Below are 26189 nucleotides of genomic sequence, written 5' to 3' on the forward strand. Positions count from 1 at the left end.
CTTACTGATACTATAAGTGGTAACCGAATCAGATAATAGTAAGCGTGAACAGCTATACTTACTGATACTATAAGTGGTAAACGAATCAGATAATAGTAAGCGTGGACAGCTATACTTACTGATACTGTAAGTGGTAATCGAATCAGATAACAGTAACCGCAGATAATAGTAAGCGTGAACAGCTATACTTACTGATACTATAAGTGATAACCGAATCAGATAATAGTAAGCGTGGACAGCTATACTTACTGATACTGTAAGTGGTAATCGAATCAGAGTCGTTATCATAAGCTTCCACTGTAGTAACTACTGTATCGTTGGTATTCTCCATTACACTGACTTTCCTGGTCGGTTGGGGGAACTGAGGTGGTTTATCGTTTACATCCCTGATCTGTATTGTTATTTCTGGGGAGAGCGTCGTTAGTCGCATGGGTGATCCTTGGTCCGTGGCGTTGACTGTAAACTGGCAAATAATCGAATAAAAGATAAGTATTCCCAAAATTTACTTAAATAGGTATGTACACATGTGTTAATTAACAAGCTCTGATATTCTCCGTTCCAGGACCGAACTTCATTGTATATAATAGCCCTAAAGGAAGAGGATTCCGTTGGTTGTGTTGTGATGATATTAAGCTAACATAATACGCCTAAATTACATCCCTACTACTTATAAAAATATAAAAAGATAAAACATACTGATGTGTTTTACTGATATGTTTTAATAAAAAATAGAAGAGATATATTTATATTTACATAGTCTGTTTGCTTTGCAGAAAGAACATTTAAAAAAGATAACGTTATTGTTATTTTTGTCTAGTCATACGTCGTAGCCATACATATAGCGTTTAACAAATAATAAATGCATTATTTAAAAGCTCAATAAAATCCAATTATATAATGATTATATGATAAAAACTACATTACACGTACTATTTAGATTTTACAAATGTGTCTTTTTTTGTGTGAAAATAACTACATCAGTCAAACAAAAAGGAACATTTATTTCTTTTCAGTTGTGTAAAAATGTGTTATATTAATTCGTTGGATGTTTTACCTGTAATAAAATATTTAAGAACTTTACAAGATTAAAATGAAGTCTTAAATAAACTATTATATAATCTAGTATTTCTGTATATTTTTTTATTCTGCGACCAATAATGACATTGACTGAATACCGCTAGCATATTATTTGTTTTTCTGTACTCGTCACTGAGCCAAAACAGCTGCATTTTAGAACTTCATCTCGTGCACCGAATCGACTGACCTACTACCAAGTGCGAAATATTGTTTGAAAGACAAAAACTTGTTTGTAACATTAGTAACATTGAAACAAGCATAACTGTAATTATCAAAGTCCCAATATCCGTATCTGTCTTATTTTTTTCATTATTTAGAAAAATGTTGAAAAAAGTCGCGTTGTAAATCATGCAGAGACAGGACTAAATCGAAGTCAAGATTAACGATAATGATTCGAAAACTATTGATAAAAATCAAATAAATATTGAACATCGCTAGGATGGTCCCATTTAGTCAAACAAACCGAAGGTAGCCGATATCTTAATGTCGTTTAAGAGAACGTTATGTGACTACATTGACTACGTAAGATCTGTCCGAACTCTTCCGAGATTTCGGAATCATTCATGTTACCTTATATTACCTGACAAATAGCCCTGTGTTTTGTTACATCTTCGTATGATTAATATCATTTCATGTTACCTTATATTACCTGACAAATAGCCCTGTGTTTCGTTACATCTTCGTATGATTAATATCATTCATGTAACCTAATATTACCTGACAAATAGCCCTGTGTTTCGTTACATCTTCGTTTTATCAATATCATTCATGTTACCTTATATTACCTGACAAATAGCCTGTGTTTTGTTACATCTTCGTATGATCAATATCATTTCATGTTACCTTTTATTACCTGACAAATATCCCTATGTTTCGTTACATCTTCGTATGATTAATATCATTTCATGTTACCTTATATTACCTGACAAATAGGCCCGTGTTTCGTTACATCTTCGTTTTATCAATATCATTCATGTTACCTTATATTACCTGACAAATAGCCCTATGTTTCGTTACATCTTCGTATGATTAATATCATTCATGTTACCTTATATTACCTGACAAATAGCCCTATGTTTCGTTACATCTTCGTATGATTAATATCATTCATGTTACCTTATATTACCTGACAAATAGCCCTATGTTTCGTTACATCTTCGTATTATCAATATCATTCATGTAACCTTTTATTACCTGACAAATATCCCTATGTTTCGTTACATCTTCGTATGATTAATATCATTCATGTAACCTTATATTACCTGACAAATAGCCCTATGTTTCGTTACATCTTCGTATTATCAATATCATTCATGTTACCTTATATTACCTGACAAATAGCCCTATGTTTCGTTACATCTTCGTATGATTAATATCATTCATGTTACCTTATATTACCTGACAAATAGCCCTATGTTTCGTTACATCTTCGTATTATCAATATCATTCATGTTACCTTATATTACCTGACAAATAGCCCTATGTTTCGTTACATCTTCGTATGATTAATATCATTTCATGTTACCTTATATTACCTGACAAATAGCCCTATGTTTCGTTACATCTTCGTATGATTAATATCATTTCATGTTACCTTATATTACCTGACAAATAGCCCTATGTTTCGTTACATCTTCGTATGATTAATATCATTTCATGTTACCTTATATTACCTGACAAATAGCCCTATGTTTCGTTACATCTTCGTATGATTAATATCATTCATGTTACCTTATATTACCTGACAAATAGCCCTGTGTTTCGTTACATCTTCGTATTATCAATATCATTCATGTTACCTTATATTACCTGACAAAAAGCCCTGTGTTTCGTTACATCTTCGCTTTATGATTAATATCATTCATGTTACCTTATATTACCTGACAAATAGCCCTATGTTTCGTAACATCTTCGTATTATCAATATCATTCGTGTTACCTTTATATTACCTGACAAATAGCCCTATGTTTCGTTACAACTTCGTATGATTAATATCATTCATGTTACCTTATATTACCTGACAAATAGCCCTATGTTTCGTTACATCATCGTATGATTAATATCATTTCATGTAACCTTATATTACCTGACAAATAGCCCTATGTTTCGTTACATCTTCGTATTATCAATATCATTCATGTTACCTTATATTACCTGACAAATAGCCCTATGTTTTGTTACATCTTCGTATGATTAATATCATTTCATGTTACCTTATATTACCTGACAAATAGCCCTATGTTTCGTTACATCTTCGTATTATCAATATCATTCATGTTACCTTATATTACCTTACAAATAGCCCTATGTTTCGTTACATCTTCGTATGATTAATATCATTTCATGTTACCTTATATTACCTGACAAATAGCCCTATGTTTCGTTACATCTTCGTATTATCAATATCATTCATGTTACCTTATATTACCTGACAAATAGCCCTATGTTTCGTTACATCTTCGTATGATTAATATCATTTCATGTTACCTTATATTCTGGATGCTCTTTATTTGTTACGGATCTATTCAACGAAATCTGGCCGTTATCCTTTCCTATTGTGAACGGTAGACGATCAGAACCAGGTTCTCTAGTGAGTGAGAACATGATCTGTCCATTGAGTCCTTTGTCTTTATCTGTAGCTGCTATCCTTGTTATATTGATACCTGGTCGTTCACTCTACAAAATAAAATAATAATAGAAAAATATAAGAAAAAGTAGACATTGATATGAAGTTTTGACCCCTCTTCATTTTGCTAGTTGATTTTAATGAATATTCTCATGTAAAGCACATAGTAAAGCAAAGTTATATGTGATAATGATGTAATTATTACTATTGTGTGTTTTCTATTCTGATTAGATATGGTATCTAAGTTATACAAATGGATTAAAGAATACTATAAAAAATAAAAATAAAATGCTCCATTGAAATATTTCATATGAAATTTTATGAAACGAGTCTTAGAGGTATTTATTTGGGATTCTTGGGGAGCAAAAAATTAAAACTTCGAAATGATCTGTTGCAAAAAAATCGAGCGGAAGGATGTTTTCATAGTGAAAAATAGTGTGTGTTATTTTGTTTTATTTTTAACTTGATTGATTTCATTTGTTCAAATAGTTTTTAATTCAAACTTGTTTTATTTCAATTTTGAAAGTTTCAATAATTGTAATAAGAACGTATATATGTATATATACTAGTGTAAATTCATTACCTATAGCTTGCCTTAGGTAGAAACATAATAGAAACTTCCGGATTAATGTGTCAGAAAAATATGAACAAAGGACAAGTTTCAGAGCTGTAATAAGAATTACTCAAAACCCTAATTTAAGAGCTTAAGTGTTGACAGCGCCGGATATTGTTACCTAACCAGATCTTTGTCGGTAAATCAGACACTGCTATAAGGTCTTTTTCAATGTTTACGCGAAGGTCATTAATTGCTTTTGCCGTAAGCGAAACTACGTGGCTCTGACCACTCGAGTCCGCAGGTTATGATCTAACGATCACTGCGCATGTGCACCTGTCGAGATGCTGATTTCGGTTAACTGGTCTAGTCACTCTTGACCAAGACCAATAAAGAGGAAACATCTTAAGAAACAGCTCTCTCTATTATATTTACAGGTAAGCACAGACTTTGATATTTTGTATCTTGTATAGTGTATAACTTGTATATGATAATTATGTTAAAGTCAATGTATGGAATGTTTATTTATTCAATTAATTCCAAATCTAATGATTTTAATTTGAAAATCATTATGGTCTTGAATTAATTGTTTTTGATTAATTTGTATTATTTATTTTACTTGTGTTTTATATTTGTAAAATTCTATACTGAAAGCATGTTGTTATAACCAGTTTAAATATTGCAAACTTGGCCACTTTGTAATTACTGGTGTGCAACCTAACTTATGCGAGTGATGAGAGTTACTCCCCTTTGTTGGTTAGCGCATTTCCTGCGTTTTACAAAATTAACAACTCGAGAAAGAATCTTCTTCGTAAAATGTTTTCTAAACTCATCAACATGCTGAAGGTTGGATATATCAATTATAGACTAAGAAATTGTTCTGTATATGTGATATTATTATTATTTATCAATTTGGTTTGATCTATAATGTCACTGAAAGCACAAAAGGCATCGCCGTCTTATAATTTTGAAATGTTTGTTTATAAATGTTGTCTATGTATAAGCTTGATTTTGCTAAATAATTGAATTCATACGCTCAGGAATATGTTTCGCATTTTGATCTTGTTTCTGTAAACAAACATATTTATCCTGAATTAAATAAGGTTAACGCTATATATGAAACGATTTATTCTGTTTGAAATACAAATATGTAGTAACAGTTACCTCCCTTGTTATATTGAAAATCAATGTTTCTGATAGGATTCATGTTTAAATGTTTATCATACTTACCAAAAGTTCTTTGATTGAAATAGATGTATTATAATTGTATCATAATTGATCAATGGATATAAATATTGATTGTTCTTTATCCTAAATAAGCAGAAATTAAGCTAAGTATATAAAATATCTAGAATTACTCATTTTGGAGAATTTATAGGTGCGAATGGATTATTCGCTTAATATTTTATTGTATTCTTGTTCGAAGAACTATTCTCTCATAGAATTACAAGATATTCTATATATTAAGCATAGTGTGTAACTATTCATTGGTTCATGATCAGTTTGATCATTTTCTCTTGTGTAAATTAAGTCTTCAGTTACCAAATTTAGATTTTTAACACATTGTGTTTACAGATCATTTTTTATTAGTTAATAGGCAGTTATTGTATAGTTTGGTTTATCTAGTATTCAATAACAATTTATGGAGTTAATTATATTAATATTCTCATTTGAGTTTGTAAATGATGAAATAATATACATTAAGCTACATAAATTGAAGATATATTTATAAATAGGAATTTCCCTTTATTAGTGTACTTAAAGCTGAATTCCAGTATAGATATATTTTATAACTTATCGATAAAGGTCAAAGTTTATAGATTACAATTTAAGATACTAATTTCTTTATTATTCTGATTATTTTCATCATTATTGTCGTTTCTATTATCATTAATTACTCTCTCATTACCCCTCTCATTGTCAAGTGAGTTCTACCATATAATTGATTATTTGCTAATTTTCCCCAAATTATTAAACTAAATTATCAAGTGTTCAGTGTGTAGTAAACCTTTTATTGTAAACTGTACTGCCTGTTATTTCTTGGATGTGTTGTAAACTTATAAGTGTAACTTTAATCTTTCCATTGTATTGTATGTGCATTTGAATTGTCACTCTTGACCAAGACCAATAAAGAGGAAACATCTTAAGAAACAGCTCTCTCTATTATATTTACAGAACGACAAAACCCGATGAAAACTTGGTGGAGTTTCCTCAAGATTCCTTATGAGAGAGTCCAGAAATAACAGGCCTCTAAACTACAGAACAGCGGTATCCCACTCATACAACACAAGGAACAACAGCAATATGTCGGTGACAACGTCGGCCATCATCAGCATCGATACTACAATACCGACAACATCAACCTCAACAACACAAAGTGGAGCCACAGCCACAACAGAAACCACATCCACTTATCTTAATAGTCCAAGAATGTCAACAATGTTTCAGTCAATCAATAGCCAGAGCAGCAGAGACCTACCGCCACCCCCACCTCCACCTACACAAACAGTCATACAGGCTACGCAGCCTATTATCATGTCAGGTGTTGGTGTAACTCTACCAAAGTTTGACGGTACAGATCCAAAAATATGGTGGAGGACAATGCAGTCATGGAGACGATTCCTCAAAGTTAGTGAGGAGGATGCAATTGCAGCATTCGGATGCACTTTTCAAGGCTCAGTCAGGTATGGTTCAACAGCCTGCCAGAAACAACAGTAAGCAACCTTGCTGACTTTAAAACAGCATTTGATCAACGTTTTGATCACAAACAAATTAATATCAAATTCATGTCTCTGAAGCAGACACAAGATGAGAAAGTAAAAGATTACCTTGAGCGTGCAGAAAAATAGGCTTTAGGTCAGTGCATGCCTGAAGAGGCAAAAATAATGATTATAGTACAGGGACTACTACCATCACTTCGAAGGTGTGTGCTACCTAAAGAACCGAAGACATTTTGTGACCCTCGACATGCTATAGATTTAGCAAACGCTGAACTTGAATGTGACACTCAAAATTCAACTGAAATGGTGCAGATGTTTTCAACACTGATGTCAAAGATTGAAAAGTTGGAAACAGTACAAGTAAATGCAGTCCAGCACAACAGCCAAACAGCAGAAACTGAACAGTCGTACCAACCATCACATCAACATGTACACCAGCCTCATCATCACCAACCACACAGACGATTTCAACAGCAGCACCATCAGCAGCACCATCAACAGCACCATCAGCAGCACCATCAACATCAGAATCGGGATCATCAGAGATACCAACAAAAAAATCAATCGAGACAGAGCAGACCTTGCGGTTGTGGTAAGTTCTGTTCCATAAGACAAAAAATGTCCTGCATTTCATGCAATATGTAGCATTTGTAATGAGTACAGCCACTATGCTAGGCAATGTCCGCTAAATAAAAGGGGTAGAGGCAACTTTAACAATAGGTGCTAGGGATACGCGCCTATCCCCAACAAGGATAGGCACCATAACTCAGCTAACAAACTAATCAAAGATACTAAACTGTCTCCAAAACCTCCCACTCAACCAGTTCAAACCACTAACTCCTAGTGAATGTGTGTCATTGGTGACAGCGGTCGATAGAAATTCTGTAAGTGTTGAGGTCAATGGCCTTCCAGTGAAAGCACTGGTTGACACAGGTGCAACTATTTCTTGTGTAGCCTTGCCTATGTTAACGAAACTTTCTGTTGACATATCAAACTTACAAAAATCTGACCTTAGTGTTCGAGTAGCTGGCGGTGAAATTCATCGCAGTCTTGGTGTCCTATGTCTCTCTATTTCTTTCGGTAATGTTGCAATTACTTAGAAATTTCATGTTTTTAAAGAATTTCACCAAGGAATGATATTAGGTATGGATTTTCTGGAGAACAATGGTGCTATTTTTGACACATCAGCAAAATTACTACACATAAAAGACAGCACAACAGAAACAACCTTTTCAATAGACGTAGACATAGCCCTAGCAAGAGCAAAATCATCCGTTAGTAATTCCAGCAAATAATGTTTATCAGTTACCTGTCAAAGTATCACATTTACCCTTAGGCTCTCTTGTGATCCTGGAACCTTCCCCATCTCTCCCTAAATTAAAATTAGCAGGAGCAAAAAGTATAGCTTACATCAAGAAAGGGAAGTTGTCTTGTATGCAAATTATGAACCCAACCAATAGGGATATAAAAATCAAAAAGAATCAAACTGTTGCATCAGTCTCTCTTTTTGAAGAAAATTCTATCATGTCGCTAGACACCCCAGTAGATACTTCCATTACTGAAGACGATGCAGTTCCAGAGAACGACCTATCTTTTGACCTTCAGACCTCCAATCTCTCTCAACAACAACAAGATCTTCTCTCTTCTTTTCTTCTTAAAAATAGATCAGTTTTTGCCACTGACCTGTCAGAGTTAGGAAACACTCTTGAATCACCACATCGAATAGAGACATTTGATGATTCCCCTATTCGCCAACGATTCTATAGACAAAGCCCTGAAGTAAAAGCAGAAATGAACAGGCAAATTCAAGAGATGCTGGATAATGACATTATTCAGGAGTCAACTAGTCTATGGCAATCACCAGTAGTTATGGTCAAAAAGCGAAATGGTCAACTGCGCTTTGCAGTAGACTATAGAAAGCTCAATGCTGTTACTAAGCAAATCTCCTTTCCTCTTCCACGTCTTGATGATGTATTTGATTCAACAGGTGAATCGCATGCTCAATTCTTTTCTACTCTCGACTTAGCTTCTGGATTCTGGCAGATTCCCATGGACCCTGACACAGCTCATAAATCAGCTTTTGTCACTCCATCAGGCATTTATCAATGGAAACGCATGCCATTTGGTTTAGTGAATGCCCCCGCTAGCTTTCAAGCCCTCATGACCAAAGTTCTTAGAGACTTGAATTGGAAAACATGTCTTGTCTATGTGGACGACATTCTTGTGTATTCACGCACGTTTGACGACCACATCCGACACTTACAGGAAGTGTTTGACAGACTTAAACTAGCTGGCCTTACGCTCAAGCCCAGTAAGTGCTCATTTGCTCGTCCAGAGGTCCACTATCTTGGACACGTCATTTCTAAGGACGGTGTGAAAGTAGACACCTCAAAAACAGACGCTGTCCGTTCCTTTCCAACTCCTACTACTCAAAAGCAAGTACGCTCTTTTCTTGGACTCTGTAACTATTACAGACAGTTTGTCAAAAGACCATAGCAAAATCACAGCTCCTCTGAACAAACTACTCAACAATGACGTAAAATTTGAGTGGACATCTAAATGTCAACAAGCGTTTGATACCTTAAAAGATGCCTTAACATCGACACCTGTCTTAGCTTATCCAGACCACACAAAAACTTTCATTCTTACCACAGATGCTTCCACTGAAGCTATAGGATATGTATTAGGTCAGATTGACGAACACAAAAGAGAACAAGTCATTGCATATGGAGGTAGATCGTTAAACCAGCACGAACGTAAGTATAGTGTCTCAGAACAAGAAGGACTAGCAATCGTTGAAGGTATTAGAGCTTATCATGTCTATCTCACAGGTAAGAAGTTTAAGATCTACACAGATCATAGTGCTCTAGTTTGGCTAAAAACGATAAAACCAGAGTCAACAGGGAGACTCGCCAGATGGTCAGTATTATTACAAGGATACGATTATGAGATCATTTACAAAGCAGGACCAAAGAACGTAGTAGCTGATGCTCTTTCACGTCGTGAGTATGATAATAATACAGCCCCCGATGTAGAAGATGTATTACCAAGTGCTGAGGTAAGCAATATTCAACCGAAACAACACAAACCTCTACAAGTTAAATTTGTGTACAAAGGTTCACATGCTAGTGCTAAAAATGAATGACACAGTCATGGAGGTGAGTGACCCTATTCCAGCAGATAATGTATCAAAACTTCAGTCAGAATGTGCTGATTTCAAAGGTATCTATTCATATCTAACAAAAGGAGATCTACCAGATGACAAGGCTTCTGCAAACAAAATTCTTTATCTTTCAAACCAGTATGTTGTTTTAGATGGCGTTCTATATCACATGTACCAAACCCGTGCTAAGCGAGCACAGAATTACTTCAAACAATTGGCAGTTCCCAATGTCTGCGGGAAGATGTGCTCTTGTCATATCATGATTGTCAAGCTGGTGGAGCACACCTTGGTCTTGATAGAACTTATCGAGCTATTCAGCTGAAATATTTCTGGCCAAAGATGTACCAGAATGTAGCAGACTACATCAGGTCATGTGACACTTGTCAACGAATCAAGAAGCCCATACATCTTCGTTATGCCCCGTTGACCCCAATCCCCGTTACTGATACCTTTCAAAGGCTTCATATGGATATTCTAGGTCCAATAACTACATCAAAAGAAGGATACAAGTATATTCTACTTATTGTAGATTCATTTAGCAAATGGCCTGAAGCATTCCCATTAAAAACTCAGGAATCAAAGGAGATTGCAGATGTTCTCTTTAGAGAGATATTTAGCAGATATGGAGCACCCCAAGTTATTGTCAGTGATCGAGGTCAAAACTTTCTCAGTAAGTTAGTCACTGCAGTTTGCGAAATTTTCCAAGTCACTCGACACTTTACAAGCTCATACCATCCGCAAACCAATTCTACGTGCGAAAGAATGAATAACACTCTAGCACAGTGTCTTAGAGCTTATGTTGACAAGAACCAGCAAAACTGGCCCAATTATCTGCCTGGGATTCTCATGTCCTTTCGTATGAGCCCCTCTACTCAATCCTCAGACCTGTCTCCATATCATATGCTCTACGGTAAAGAGATGAACCTGCCCTTTGACACATCTCTCATTCCTAAAGATGGCTTAAACAAAGATGCTAAGACTCATGTCTTACAGTTACTGAATCATCTGAAGTATGTGAAGACTGTAGCTGAAAGCTATAAAGCAAGCACAAGCTAAGCAAAAAGAGCATTATGACAAGAAAGCTTCTGTTCCCACGTTCAGAATGAATGACCTAGTAATGCTCCATACAACAAAAGTACCACAGGGTTTATCACCCAAACTCCACAATCCTCTTGATGGTCCATTTTATATTGTGGATATATAGGACCAAATCACACGTACAAACTTCGCAGGTGCGATACACATAAAGAGTTGAAGTCTCTTATAAATGCAAACAGGCTGAAGCCATATACCAGCTCAAATCAGAAACCTAAGTTTGATACACCTAATGTACCAGTGGTGAATCAACCCATAGCACCACTTGTGGCTCCTAGAGTGCCACCTGCAGCACCAGTGGCAGATAATGATGATACCCCTGACCTTGGGACACATATGACAAATAGTCAACATGACAAAAGTGCTGATGATGCAAGTCAGCCAGGAAATAATGATAGTCAAACCATGACTTATCCTGTTGAAAAGTTGCTGAAATGCAGAACAAGAAACGGTGTAAAATGGATCGGATACAGAGATCGAACCTGGGAACCAGTTGAAAATATACCAGCAGAAATAGTAAGAATGTTCCATATAAAGCGTACGCAGTCAGGAAAAGCGAGAAAAAGAGGCAAACAGTCAAAATTGACCTGTTTCTCACAATGAATATGATCCTATATAAGAGGATTATCCCTTAGACAACTATAGTGGTACCATCTTACTTTACTTTCTCTCTGTCTATCGAATAATGTGTTAAGATCTTGGCAGATCTCTGTCAGTTTAGTGCTTAAGAGTAGTCGACGACTCTTTATCGGCATATTATACGATTAATCTTTATTTTCCCCTCTATGTCTTCTGTAGGTGTCTTTGGTCTTCCTCAAATGTGGAACGTGATTGTGATGGCCCTCCTCTGCTTGCCCATAGTGTTTAGTGAATCATCATCCGTGCAAAGATTGAATTATGGCATTCTATTTGAGCCAGCGCAAAAGTTGCATCTTGGACAGGAATATTGGTCCCACACCTTTAAAATACCACTACCAACAAGCTTGTCACTACCAGGCATCGTCCCTTGCAAGAGAAGAACATGTGAGTCTGCTAACTCAGTGATTCAAACATTGAACAATCTTCGTACTCAATGTATGGCAAACGTTAACGAGACTGTGAGAGAATTGCATCGGTTAATTCCACATTCCTACCTTCCAAACAATTCACCATTCAGTTCACGTCGAAACAAACGAGGTCTTTTTGATTTTATTGGAGAGATATCCAAGTCTCTTTTTGGTACAGCTACTTCAAGTGATGTTTCAAATCTCAAGCGTCATATGCAGATTTTGAATAGGAATAATGTTAAGCTAGCAAAAGCTATGGCAGACGAAGCACACCAACTTACATCCTTCATTTCTACGGTAAATGATCGATTTGACAATGTTATGAATGCAATCAAAACAAACCATGATCAAACAATAACTTTATCTAACCAATTTGCCAGATCTTTAGATGGAATAGAACACGAATTTGTACTTTTGGAAAAGATGATGTTAATGCAAATTAACGCTACAACAATTCTAGACAAACACCTAGAACATGCTAAATTAGCCATTCATGACTTAGTGAAAGGAAAGTTATCTCCATTTCTTCTTGCACCTCATGTTATTGATGACTCCCTGAAACAAATACAAAGTATCATAGATAGGAAGTTTCCGGGATTTAATATAATACATAGGAATCCATTGTATTATTACTCATTCGCACGCTTCCTTTTTGCTAGACACCACGGAAATTTGTACATTCTTTTGCAAATACCAATTTCTACCTTTGTTGAACCACTTTCTTTGTATAAAGTGTATTCTGTTCCTGTTCCACTTAACGCTTCGTCTACTCATGCTACACAGCTACTTGGCACCCCAGACTACTTCTTACATACACATGACAATCAGCACTTCTCAACTCTTTCACATGACCAGTTGAAGTCATGTTCAGGTGATAAAATATTGTATTGCCCTTTTCAAGTTGCTTTGTCCTCAATTGCCAAACCATCATGTTTATCATCTGTGTTCTACAATCACAAGGATTCAGTGAAACAAAATTGTGATTTTAGATTTATCGCAAATGCTCTTTCGCCCAGTATTAAGGAACTGGCCCCCTCTACATTACTTTTGTATCATATCACTATGTTAGCCTTGGATTGTCCTTCAGGACAGAGAATCATTAAAGGATGTACTTTTTGTGTTATTCAAATACCATGTAGATGTTCCCTTACTTCAAACAATCTGTTTATGCCACCTCGGTTAGGATCATGTAGAAACGGAACTAGTGATATCTCAGTTGTCCATCCCATCAACTTAGCTCTATTACAAGAATTTTTTCCACCATCTGAACATTCATCAATATTAGGTGATACGTCTTCTTCTGAGTTTGTTCACATTAAGCTTCCTTCATTCAAAATTTACAATCATTCTTTCTCTAAGTATCTTGCAAATGATAACCAGTATGATCTGAGCTTGAAGAAGATTGCCCAAAAAGCCCAAAAAGGTGAAACTGTCTTTTCCTCTTTAGCTGAATCAATGATAGAAGGTCAGATTCCCTTTGAGACAGTTAATTGGCCAGATACTAGTGGTGTTATTGCTTTAATAGGAATAGTTACCTCTAGCATAGCAATTGTATTGGTTTTTCTATCTGTATGCTAAACTTAGAAAGCTTTCTGCTGTAGTTCTTCTTGCTCAAAAGTCTTCTGCCTTCACTGTTCCACCTGTAATTCCAAGTTTTCACTATCAAGCCTTACCTGACCCAACAACACCTACTCTCATGTCAGAACATGTATACAATTCACTGCTAACACCATGGCCATATGTCACTCTTTCCCTTCTAACAACTATCTTCATCCTTACTGCTGTGTATGTAATTTGGAAAAAGCTTATTAAGACTAACAAAACCTCTCTGTTTGTTGAACTGACCAGTGGTCACGAATGTGAACTTGTTAGAGTAACTTCTCTACCTTTGTGCCCAGATAACTGGACATTTTGCCCTCCTATAGATATTAGTAACATTTCTATTCATGGTAAAATCTTCCCAATAATTCATTTTGATTGGTCAGAATTTTATGTCATTAACAACCATACTAAACATCGCATCTACCCCTGCAAATCTTATCGAGTCTCACCATTTCGAGCTAGAAAAATAAAAAGAATTTTGGCGCAGCCTTATACAGCATATATTTTGCTTGTACATCATGGTTATTTCTCATTGCTTAAGTGACTGTACTCTGTAACAAATGGGACATGAAATGTCTATGAACAGAACTGCCTGTGTACCAAACATGCATGTAAATCACACAAGAATTGTAGATTGAAATGTGATTATATTATGAGCTCATTGTAAATACTGTAAATTTTTGTTCTCAAATGTGTACATTATTTTTGTGATCATTTTATGTATGATGACTTGTGAATATCATTTTTTTTTCAACGCATTGCATTGTAAAGAATTCTGAACTATGATCCCTTTATACTACTGTGAACACATGACAAGCCTATTTTAATTTTATTCACTTGTCGTTTACTAATTTTCGGGACGAAAATTTTTCTAAGCAGGAGGGATATTTCATAGTGAAAAATAGTGTGTTATTTTGTTTTATTTTTAACTATGATTGATTTCATTTGTTCAAATAGTTTTTAATTCAAACTTGTTTTATTTCAATTTTGAAAGTTTCAATAATTGTAATAAGAACGTATATATATGTATATACTAGTGTAAATTCATTACCTATAGCTTGCCTTAGGTAGAAACATAATAGAAACTTCCGGATTAATGTGTCAGAAAAATATGAACAAAGGACAAGTTTCAGAGCTGTAATAAGAATTACTCAAAACCCTAATTTAAGAGCTTAAGTGTTGACAGCGCCGGATATTGTTACCTAACCAGATCTTTGTCGGTAAATCAGACACTGCTATAAGGTCTTTTTCAATGTTTACGCGAAGGTCATTAATTGCTTTTGCCGTAAGCGCGTCTGACCACTCGAGTCCGCAGGTTATGATCTAACGATCACTGCGCATGTGCACCTGTCGAGATGCTGATTTCGGTTAACTGGTCTAGTCACTCTTGACCAAGACCAATAAAGAGGAAACATCTTAAGAAACAGCTCTCTCTATTATATTTACAGGTAAGCACAGACTTTGATATTTTGTATCTTGTATAGTGTATAACTTGTATATGATAATTATGTTAAAGTCAATGTATGGAATGTTTATTTATTCAATTAATTCCAAATCTAATGATTTTAATTTGAAAATCATTATGGTCTTGAATTAATTGTTTTTGATTAATTTGTATTATTTATTTTACTTGTGTTTTATATTTGTAAAATTCTATACTGAAAGCATGTTGTTATAACCAGTTTAAATATCGCAAACTTGGCCACTTTGTAATTACTGGTGTGCAACCTAACTTATGCGAGTGATGAGAGTTACTCCCCTTTGTTGGTTAGCGCATTTCCTGCGTTTTACAAAATTAACAACTCGAGAAAGAATCTTCTTCGTAAAATGTTTTCTAAACTCATCAACATGCTGAAGGTTGGATATATCAATTATAGACTAGGTAATTGTTCTGTATATGTGATATTATTATTATTTATCAATTTGGTTTGATCTATAATGTCACTGAAAGCACAAAAGGCATCGCCGTCTTATAATTTTGAAATGTTTGTTTATAAATGTTGTCTATGTATAAGCTTGATTTTGCTAAATAATTGAATTCATACGCTCAGGAATATGTTTCGCATTTTGATCTTGTTTCTGTAAACAAACATATTTATCCTGAATTAAATAAGGTTAACGCTATATATGAAACGATTTATTCTGTTTGAAATACAAATATGTAGTAACAGTTACCTCCCTTGTTATATTGAAAATCAATGTTTCTGATAGGATTCATGTTTAAATGTTTATCATACTTACCAAAAGTTCTTTGATTGAAATAGATGTATTATAATTGTATCATAATTGATCAATGGATATAAATATTGATTGTTCTTTATCCTAAATAAGCAGAAATTAAGCTAAGTATATAAAATATCTAGAATTACTCATTTTGGAGAATTTATAGGTGCGAATGGATTATTCGCTTAATATTTTATTGTATTCTTGTTCGAAGAACTATTCTCTCATAGAATTACAAGATATTCTATATATTAAGCATAGTGTGTAACTATTCATTGGTTCATGATCAGTTTGATCATTTTCTCTTGTGTAAATTAAGTCTTCAGTTACCAAATTTAGATTTTTAACACATTGTGTTTACAGATCATTTTTTATTAGTTAATAGGCAGTTATTGTATAGTTTGGTTTATCTAGTATTCAATAACAATTTATGGAGTTAATTATATTAATATTCTCATTTGAGTTTGTAAATGATGAAATAATATACATTAAGCTACATAAATTGAAGATATATTTATAAATAGGAATTTCCCTTTATTAGTGTACTTAAAGCTGAATTCCAGTATAGATATATTTTATAACTTATCGATAAAGGTCAAAGTTTATAGATTACAATTTAAGATACTAATTTCTTTATTATTCTGATTATTTTCATCATTATTGTCGTTTCTATTATCATTAATTACTCTCTCATTACCCCTCTCATTGTCAAGTGAGTTCTACCATATAATTGATTATTTGCTAATTTTCCCCAAATTATTAAACTAAATTATCAAGTGTTCAGTGTGTAGTAAACCTTTTATTGTAAACTGTACTGCCTGTTATTTCTTGGATGTGTTGTAAACTTATAAGTGTAACTTTAATCTTTCCATTGTATTGTATGTGCATTTGAATTGTCACTCTTGACCAAGACCAATAAAGAGGTAACATCTAAAGAAACAGCTCTCTCTATTATATTTACAGAACGACAAAACCCGATGAAAATGTTCTTAAATTCAAATATTGTTCACAATATTGTTTACTGACGTGAATTTCGGTTTATATAACACTATGCAAAATATTGCACTGGCTATTAGGCTGATTATATGATAATAGTTAATATTTCAATAGTGCTGTGATTGCAATTTTAAGATTTGCTTAAAAACCACAATATACAACATATACCTCGAATATGCTGAACATGTATTTATCAATTTTAAACTCCGGATAGTTGTTGTTCTCGTCTACGATTTCAATGAAAACTTCAACACTTGACATCAAAAATGGATGGCCGCCATCACGTGCTGTTACATTAAGGAGGAATGTGCCGACATTATCAACCATCTCGCCATTGGCATATATCATGCCACTCGTGTCATTAATGTAGAAGAAATCTGTCCCATTTGTGTTCTGTTCTATTTCATAGGTAATACCAGCAGTGCCATTAATTCCATTGTCAGAGTCTGTCGCTGTGACTTGTAGAAGCCACGTTCCATTCTTTACTTCTGTTTCCTGCCCAGACCCATGATAAGGTGTTCCAGAAAATACGGGATAGTTGTCGTTCACGTCTAAAATGAGCAATGTTAATTCTGTTGTGTTCCTCAGGCTTTCGGGGTCTTTATCTGAATTTTTAGCAACGATGGTGAGTTTTATCTCACCATGTGGCTCAGCCTCTCTATCGACGTCACCATGGACATAAATATTACCCTACAAAGATAATAATATATGTTTATTTATAATAAATAATTATTGAAATGATAACTACAAAGATCACTCTACAAAGATAATGAAACATGTTTGTGGTTATCATTTCAATAACTAATTATTATAAATAAAGATCACTCTACAAAGATAATGATACATGTTTGTAGTTATCATTTCAATGGCTAATTATTATAAAGACCAATTATTTTCAATAACATTTACCAACATCAAATATCCTTTAAAACCGTCGGATAAAGTACTGGAAACATCTTTGGTTTGTTTGATATTTATTACCGCGATCACAGCAAATTCGCTTATCTCAACATATTCATACTAATGTCGCGTATATTAAACCGTGGCTGTTCTTCATCTGCAGAACTTTTAATTGTCCTATTGTTGATAAATCTTTTTTGTGTTTATATATAAATATAACTACTCAGTTTAAAATGTTCGTGGGACCAACATGCATGGGGACGAATGGAATAATTAGTTTCACCAGCTTCAGTTTATGTTCGATCCTCAGATACAACAATGTTCTTATTAGATAATGTAGTCGTACATATGTGCAATTGAGTATCCTAAATAACAGTTTGAGCAACTTTGATGGACTAAACAATTATTTCACGCATGCAATATATCAATTTGCTGTTGATTATGATATTAATTAAATTTATGAATCTAACTCAACGTTTAAATGATATTTTGGTATAATTGGTGTTGGTAGGTTTGTTGATTATCCTATTAACATCTAATGTTATTTAGGACGGTTCCTCATATAGGCAATGTACTGCATGCTTAATGATGAACCGGCTTAACACAGTTACTAATTACACAGCGCAATTTAAGGATGTATGAAAGTCAGAGGTCAATTTTTTCAGAATATTTAACTTTTGTTCAAACACGATTATTATAAAAAAGAGATAATGCTGAATTCAATTCTGGAAAGAAAACAGTATGTTGCTGTGTTCGTTTTTTCACTACAGCTCATTAAAAACGACATGTAGTCCATCACTCTCTTCAAAACTGTAAACCATGAAAATGCTTTCTTTGTTTGTTTGTTTGATTAATTTAACGTCCTATTAACAGCTATGGTCATGTAAGGACAGCGTCCCATGTATGCGGTGTGTTGCGTGTATGTTGTGCGAGGTGTGTGTTTTGCCCTTTTTATTGTGCTATATTACTGCAGCATGCCGCCAACGACACCAAGCAACACACCCCACCCGGTCACATTATACTGACGTCGTCCCACTCCCTGTATGCTGAGCGCTAAGCAGGAGCAGAAACTACCAATTTTATAGACTTTGGTGTATCTCGGCAAGGGGACAGAACCCAGAGCCTTCCTCACAATGGCGAAAATGCATGTTTAAATGAAATGGCAATAAAAATTTAAACAAACTACCATTGGTGTTCAAATTTTCGTTTATTCTCATCATCTTTTATCAATTTCCAATATATAAACAGGATATATGTTTTCATAAAAAGAAATTGTCTTTATTAATACTTTAATTCACTCCCAATGAGAAATTGATATTTGGCTTTCAAAAACTAAACCTAGACAAACAATAAGCGAAAAATAATATTTCAAATATTTAACTTTTTCTTAAAATTTGTCATATTAAACAAATAAGCCAATGTTACGAAAATGTAAAAAGAAAATGGTAGGTCGCTTTTTGAGATATTGCAATTTTGAGTAACCCAAGCCCACCCCCTATCCAATCTGAATATAGTCTATTTTCTTCTGTTTCTTCATTTTAGCATATTCATTGCTGATATGAAACTTATAAAACGTTAAAAAACCTATTTAATGTCTTTTGATGAATCTTTCTGCGTATCCATTTCTTATAAAATTATTTTAAAAAGTGTAATATTCAAAATAACTTATATAACATCTTTTAATGATTTAATATAAAATACATGTATCTGCAATTCACGATTAAATAATCTTGCAGTGTATTAAAAATATATTCTGGACAAAATTTACTGTTCTGGAGTTACCTCCCTTGTATTCCTATTTTCTATAAAAAAAATATGCAGTGTAAAATCTAAAGATCAATATTCAACACTAAAATTCTTTAAGAAAACAAAGTTGTGTTCATTACAAAGTCTTTTCTGGATAATGTGTTACTCTAGGAAATTTTAAACAGTAACATTATGAATGATTATAGCACCATATACATGTATCTCATCCATATTTCATTATAATTTCCATGGTTTGGCATACAATTCACATACAATGGATACTTTTGTAGATTAATGAATTATTTTATCTGTCAGAGATCTTTTGATACAGCTGTGTTGTGATTTTTTCCTGTCAAGACTACAGTCTGAATTCCTTTTTTAAATGTCTTCATGGCAAATACTTAGGTTTTCTCATCATCAACAGCTCTTGATTGGTTGCTATCAGATCTTCTACAGGTAACATTTCTTTCTGTCAGCTCAATTACAGGTGGTACATTCAGTGTCATCAGAATGATATTTGTCTTCTTCCAACACTGATATTAATAAATGCTGGAAAATAGAAAATATTTAAGATTCATGCTGATGTAATTGTAGTATAATCTCAAATTCACAATACATACCTTACACTTGTATGTACTTATATGTATAATGTATATATATAATACAAAACCTTGAATGTACATGTGCCAGATAATATTCAGTATATGTACCAGATAATATCCAGTTGAAGTGCGAATAAAACAGATAAGCTAATTATAAGGACTGTATAAATTCTATATGTTATTTTTTTTAAATCAGCGGAAAACCCTTAACATAATAAAATGCCAGTTTCCAATAACTAGGACTACTACATGTATTTGAGTTATCAATTATAATCAGTTTCCTTGTTGAACAATTAAGTTCCCTTATTTCTTATACACAGGTCTGGTGTAATAATTGAACATGTTTTGTCATTTTCAGAAATCATCTACATTATACACATGTACATGTATATAGGCCTAAGCTTATATGTATATAATGCAACATACATGTTTTTCATATGTACTGTAGGCCTAAACTTACATGTACATTTACAAGCATTGTGTGCATGTGTTGACATCCATTCAAACCATATTTGAAATTATAGGCCGAGAAAACATAGGACAGGTTTCATTTTCATGTCATAACTATTTAAATGACATAACAAAGGGTCACAAGAGGGACTCACTCAAATTATACTCATAATTCAGTGTTTTTACATTTGCATTTTTCCAATCAAGCTGCTATGTGAAAGTTTATGACTTACAAAAATGTAACATGATTTTTGATTTTGTTTTAGTTTCAATTTTCTATTTAAACTATTTTGAGACACATTTAAATTAATAATCAAAATCATAATCAGCCGCATCATCATCACCATCATATTCACATATCGATATCAGTCATCATTTCCACGTTTATTTTAAACAATGACACAGTAACGGTTGAAAAGCAAAGCATGCGAAACATTCGTCCGTTTGTTAAACAAAAGTTAATCACATGTATGGTAGACTTGTTCTAGATCTAGTCAAAACTTGAACTAAGTTATAAGTTTTCATTTAAAACAATATTAATACAATAGATTTTACCTTCACTAGACCTATTGCAGGCAGAGTTGATAGACTCCGAAACCGTTGACAGATGCAATGGGTCTGCATACCACGAGGTGTTGATGTTATCTGCTGCTTGCTAGATGTGTCGGTGTTGTAAATATTTTTCAATTGATTCTGACTTTTAACAACTGATTAGTATCCAGACTAGTATCCAGTTTCATATTTCACACAATGACAGTGCCGTACATCGTAATATACAACGGTAAAGATGTAGACCTTCCAATGTTTACAAAAGTGACAGCCGATCCGATCTGTGTACACAAGTTGCGCCGATTTCCGGCATGTCGTAAAATATGCCGAGATGATCATTTTAAACGAAATAAAGTTTGTTTAGTTTGCTTTTCCAACTTCAGATTACTGATTAGATAATATTTTTTCATAACTCATGCAAAATAATTAATGTAAATATCATCTGATTTTTTACGACCTCATTTTGGACGCAGGTTGGCATGGAGAGATTTACGTCAAAGACTGACTTTCATACATCCTTAGGAACCAAAGCCAGGAAACAGTGCTTAAATTAACTAAAAAAAGAGAAGAAGAAAAAAAGAAAAAAAAGTGAGTCATAGATGCAACACTGACAGGTGTTGTAAGTAATAAACATACAGTAGAATCATTAATCCAGAAGTTGTTTAGGTTGGTTTGAAGCTTATATTTCACAACGGCATTTTCTCCTTCGTCAGCATCGATTGCATTAACTCTAGCCAACCACATGCTATTGTCCGTGTAGTTCCCCTCTGTAATGTTAACTGTGGAGTCGAAGGGAAGGAACTCCGGTGCATTGTCATTGACATCCGTCACGTTGATGATTACGATGGCCGTGGAGTTGTTAACGCCGTCGGATGCACTGACTGTTATATTGTGGGCCGGGTGAGTTTCTCTGTCCAGAAATCTAGTCGTTATTATAGTTCCTGTATACCACAACATGATAACAAATTGAGTAACCTTCATATCTTTCAAGTACAACATACTTATCATGATACAAGATGAATGCTTATTTTGATCTGAATTATAAATACATTATAATAATTATACTTTAAAAATTACTTAAAATTAAAAATATAATTATAAAAAAATTCCCACAAAGCATTGACGTAACAATCAACACAAACCATAAACTATGTACGACGGAATATACCAATAATAATATCACCTGTTTACCTGTTCTTTTTTCTTTAATTGTAAAACTAGAGTATGGGTCTGAAACCACTGTATAAAACGGTCCGTCTCCTGTAATGTCGATGTCAGTGGCTGTTAGAGTTATGACGACTCTGCCGACAGCATAAGACTCTGGAATGGCTACCTCATACACATCCTGTGAGAACTGAGGGGCTTCGTCATTAACATCCTCTACAGTTATAGTTAGGGTTGCTGGAATACAAATGTGATACATATTTATTATATATGTTAGTGGACAGTAACATTAATATGTAAATAAAAGATAAAATTTATGTTAATACCACTTACACCTGGGATATGATTATTAACCCCATTTTTATACCATAGCTATGCATGTTTCACAATGGAAAAAACCATGTGATAACTTCCATATGCAGTTGGTTATCAATTATGTTTACACACTCCAGTGTGTAAAGGGAACAACCAACTAAATAAAAAAAGACCTTCGAAATGGAACCCCTGTGTATACAAGATTGAGCCAGGATAGAATTTTAACACGGACGCTGATTGGCTGGCTAATAATGAATTTCAAAAGTAATTTTTTTTTCTGACAGGTAAATTATTCTTAGATAACCATGATATGAATTTGGAAATTCATATTGAGATTTAGGTTCAAAATTTCAATTTTGATAATGAATACGTAAAAATATTAGAATTTCGAGATTTTTTTAGTGCAAAATGCGCCTGATTTCAACGAAGCTACCCTGGTTAGAGTTTGAGCAGAAGGACCCAAACTTTTTTTTCTATCTATTGTCATATGAGAACCTAGACTTTAATTTATAGAACACAATAGCTAACTAATATTCCTTTGTTTTAATAATACGGTACAAATTTTAACAAAGTGTAACACTGTGGTCTATGTAAAATTATTTAGTTGGTTGTTCTCTATAGCGAACGAACCGGAAATATAAGAGTCAGTCACCGGAGCCGAGTGAGTCCATGGATAGAAAGATAAGTCGCCAAGTTTTAGGATAAAACGTGTCACTGTGACTATGCATGCAGTTTATATAGAATTGATCAGTAAGTTAATGGTACATATAACGTATATTCAGGTAATTAGCACGGCTATAAACGTGTGACATGTGCATTTAACATAAGATGGGTACGGTCACGTGGGTGCGCGGTGCATGGTCTCTTCAGTTGTCACAATTTAGTTAACGGAATTGTATGCATGTTCCGGTTTAAGTGAACCAGGATTTAGTGATCAAATTAAGAAATTGGGGGGTCAGTCGTCTCCGCCATATTGGAGCGCTGAAAGCCATAAAGGTATAAAACATAAGTTACAGCTTATACATTTGAAATTGGTAACGTTAAGGGGAGACAATTACATTGTATTACATAATGTCTAGTTTGGGGTTTGCTATTTATACCTGCCAGGTATAATTGGTGGGAAAGGGGGGAGGGCTCTTTCATTGTATTACATACTATTCATCTCAGGTAAGCCAATTTAACTAATTATACTGTTTAATTGTACAATTAAGGCTAATTAGTTTATTAAAAGTATGTATTTTATGTTATAATGATGAAACATACCATTTTGTGAATATTTTTTCTGTTCATGAAACTTATTAATGGTGTTTCAGGGTCATTCAAGATTTCCCGAAATATGTGTTGGCTGCACAGATTCCAGTCATGGACGAAGACATGCATCTTTTGTGCTCTTTACAGATTTGATCTTTGTTTAATTTGTTTATTTTAAACAGAAAGGCTCTGGAACCATGTTCCTGGTTAATTTGAATATGTAAAAGGTTTGGTATATCTGGTTTCTTCCAAAATCTTTATATTTCTACATTATTTCTATATTACAGATTTGACATACAGCTGAAATACACTTTACATCATAGGGAATTTTAATTTCTGCTATAGGGTTGTTCTCTAAACACCTACGGCGCCTCTGATTGGTCAATTCCAAGATCTCTTGGTTCCGATTGGCTTTTCATAGCGCATTTTCTTTTAAATAGCATTGTATTTACTATTTAGCAGGTAGTTGCTTAATCAAAGTATAAAACAATATAATATTGGCTCTCTATTTAGGCACTATACTTTATGGTGGAAAGATACATGTATCAGTACACAATGTATGGTGATAAGTTTCCCTGAATGAAGACGAGAAAATGGTCACCACGGTATAACTATAGAGCTAAAGTTATGGGATAAATAAGTTCCCAAACGCGTGTCTGTTGTTTATCATGTTTATCTAAACTCTCGTTAGTTAATTTTCAAATTTTTAAAAGACACTCGCTAAAGCTGGTGTCTTTTCAAAATTTGAAAATTAACTAATATATATATACGTTGGAAATAAACAAAACAGATTCTTAAAATTGCGGCGAAATGAAAATGCGACATACATAATATGTTATTGCTTAATATCGTTAAAAGTAAAGCATTTAAATCACCATAATATTGTGCAGATTTAAAGGAGAAATTATTTACAATTTTTGTTCAATATTGTAGATGTTGTGATGAACATACTTTGGCATGAAAAGTATAGAATAATACTTTGCATTAATGAATATATATACATTAGTTGCAACCATTATTCAACAATGTATATTCCACTCACTCGTATCATTTTGTGGACAATTCTCAGCACACATGGTGTCGTTTACGAGAAGAGTAATGTCTACTTGGCTGGCTGTTTCTCTGTCTAGTTCACTACTCACAAACACAGAACCATTGTCACTAACAACATCAAACATGTTCTGAAAAAAAATTCATGATTTTAAATACTATGAATGGCGATATTCAGAAAACAATTTCCACGCGAAAAGTGGTGTCAAACGTCCCATATATATGGAATAAAGTAACATGTTTGGTTTTATGTTAATGTTTAAAATGATCACTTCAATCGTATCCTAGACCTATAGTTCACGTTATAGACTCAGTGTTTCAACAGACCAACCGAGTCGATATCGACCTCCATGTAAACATGCAGTACTAATGAGGATGGCGTAAAATTAGAGCGCGTCTAATATTTACTGGGTGATCGGGTGTCTAGTGGTTAAGACGCTCGCCTTTCACCTACCCGACAGGGGTTCGATCCCCGGTACGGACGTGAAAGTTCGGGGCTACCTGTCCCCTCGCGCGCTTACATCCCGACCATAGAGAGTAATTTGCATAGGTTGTATAACTTGTTTCGCAACCGATGTAAATTAAGTAAAGTTTAATTAATGTTTACCTCTATCAGACTTGTGTTAACCGAATCACCGTTCATATCTGTTGCTTTCATTCCAAGTATGAAATACCCTATGATTACTAATTATCGAACGGCATCAGTTGATTATTTTTTATAGATGTTAACGCCTCTGCTTTATACGCTTGCTGATCTTGTGACTCGCCAAAAATGGGATCTTCGTCGTTGACATCTGTGATCGTGACAGACACATTTACAGTTCCTGTTAGTGGCGGGGTACCGATATCTGCGGCGATCACGGTCAGGATATACAGGTCCTGGGTTTCTCTGTCGAACCTGGCATTCAGATCAACTGTGATGATCCCTTTGATAGCATCAATTCGGAACTTGTCGCATCCTCCCTTTTCGATAAAGTAGCGGGTTACATTGTTTTGGCTCGTAGCGTTGTCATCCTCAGCGGACACAGTTTTGACAGGATGACCTTAAAATAAAAAAAACA

At 34.1% G+C, this 26189-nt stretch overlaps 3 protein-coding genes across 3 annotated transcripts in view; 2 read left to right on the plus strand and 1 right to left on the minus strand.

The window, feature by feature from the left end:
- The window catches only part of LOC138324286 (cadherin-related family member 1-like), a 99563-nt gene that overhangs the window by 12870 nt on the left and 60504 nt on the right, over positions 1–26189 (plus strand). The gene's annotated exons all lie outside the window — the stretch shown is intronic.
- LOC138324158 (cadherin EGF LAG seven-pass G-type receptor 1-like) lies at positions 143–25800 on the minus strand. Its single transcript, XM_069269242.1, has 7 exons — positions 25736–25800; positions 25121–25259; positions 22540–22749; positions 21985–22289; positions 17270–17791; positions 3565–3753; positions 143–463 (listed from the first exon to the last, which is right to left on the minus strand). The coding sequence occupies exons 1-7, from the start codon at positions 25784–25786 to the stop codon at positions 143–145; spliced, it is 1737 nt and encodes a 578-aa protein (XP_069125343.1). The 5' UTR covers positions 25787–25800.
- On the plus strand, positions 11860–17101 carry LOC138322979 (uncharacterized). The gene is given in 3 exon segments (XM_069267262.1): positions 11860–13846; positions 13848–15330; positions 17069–17101. Coding segments are annotated over 2 exon segments (2406 nt in total). The 5' UTR covers positions 11860–12019; the 3' UTR covers positions 14427–15330; positions 17069–17101.

This window comes from Argopecten irradians, chromosome 5 (assembly GCF_041381155.1).
Source record: "Argopecten irradians isolate NY chromosome 5, Ai_NY, whole genome shotgun sequence".
In the NCBI taxonomy this organism is placed as follows: domain Eukaryota; kingdom Metazoa; phylum Mollusca; class Bivalvia; order Pectinida; family Pectinidae; genus Argopecten; species Argopecten irradians.

Coding starts and splice junctions, on each gene's coding strand:
- LOC138324158 (XM_069269242.1), bottom strand. CDS start 25,786: ATGAAAGCAACAGATATGAACGGTGATTCGGTTAACACAAGTCTGATA. Junction 22,750..25,120: donor TTGTCCACAAAATGATACGA/GTGAGTGGAATA, acceptor TTTGTATTCCAG/CAACCCTAACTATAACTGTA. Junction 17,792..21,984: donor TCTGGATTAATGATTCTACT/GTATGTTTATTA, acceptor TTATCTTTGTAG/GGTAATATTTATGTCCATGG.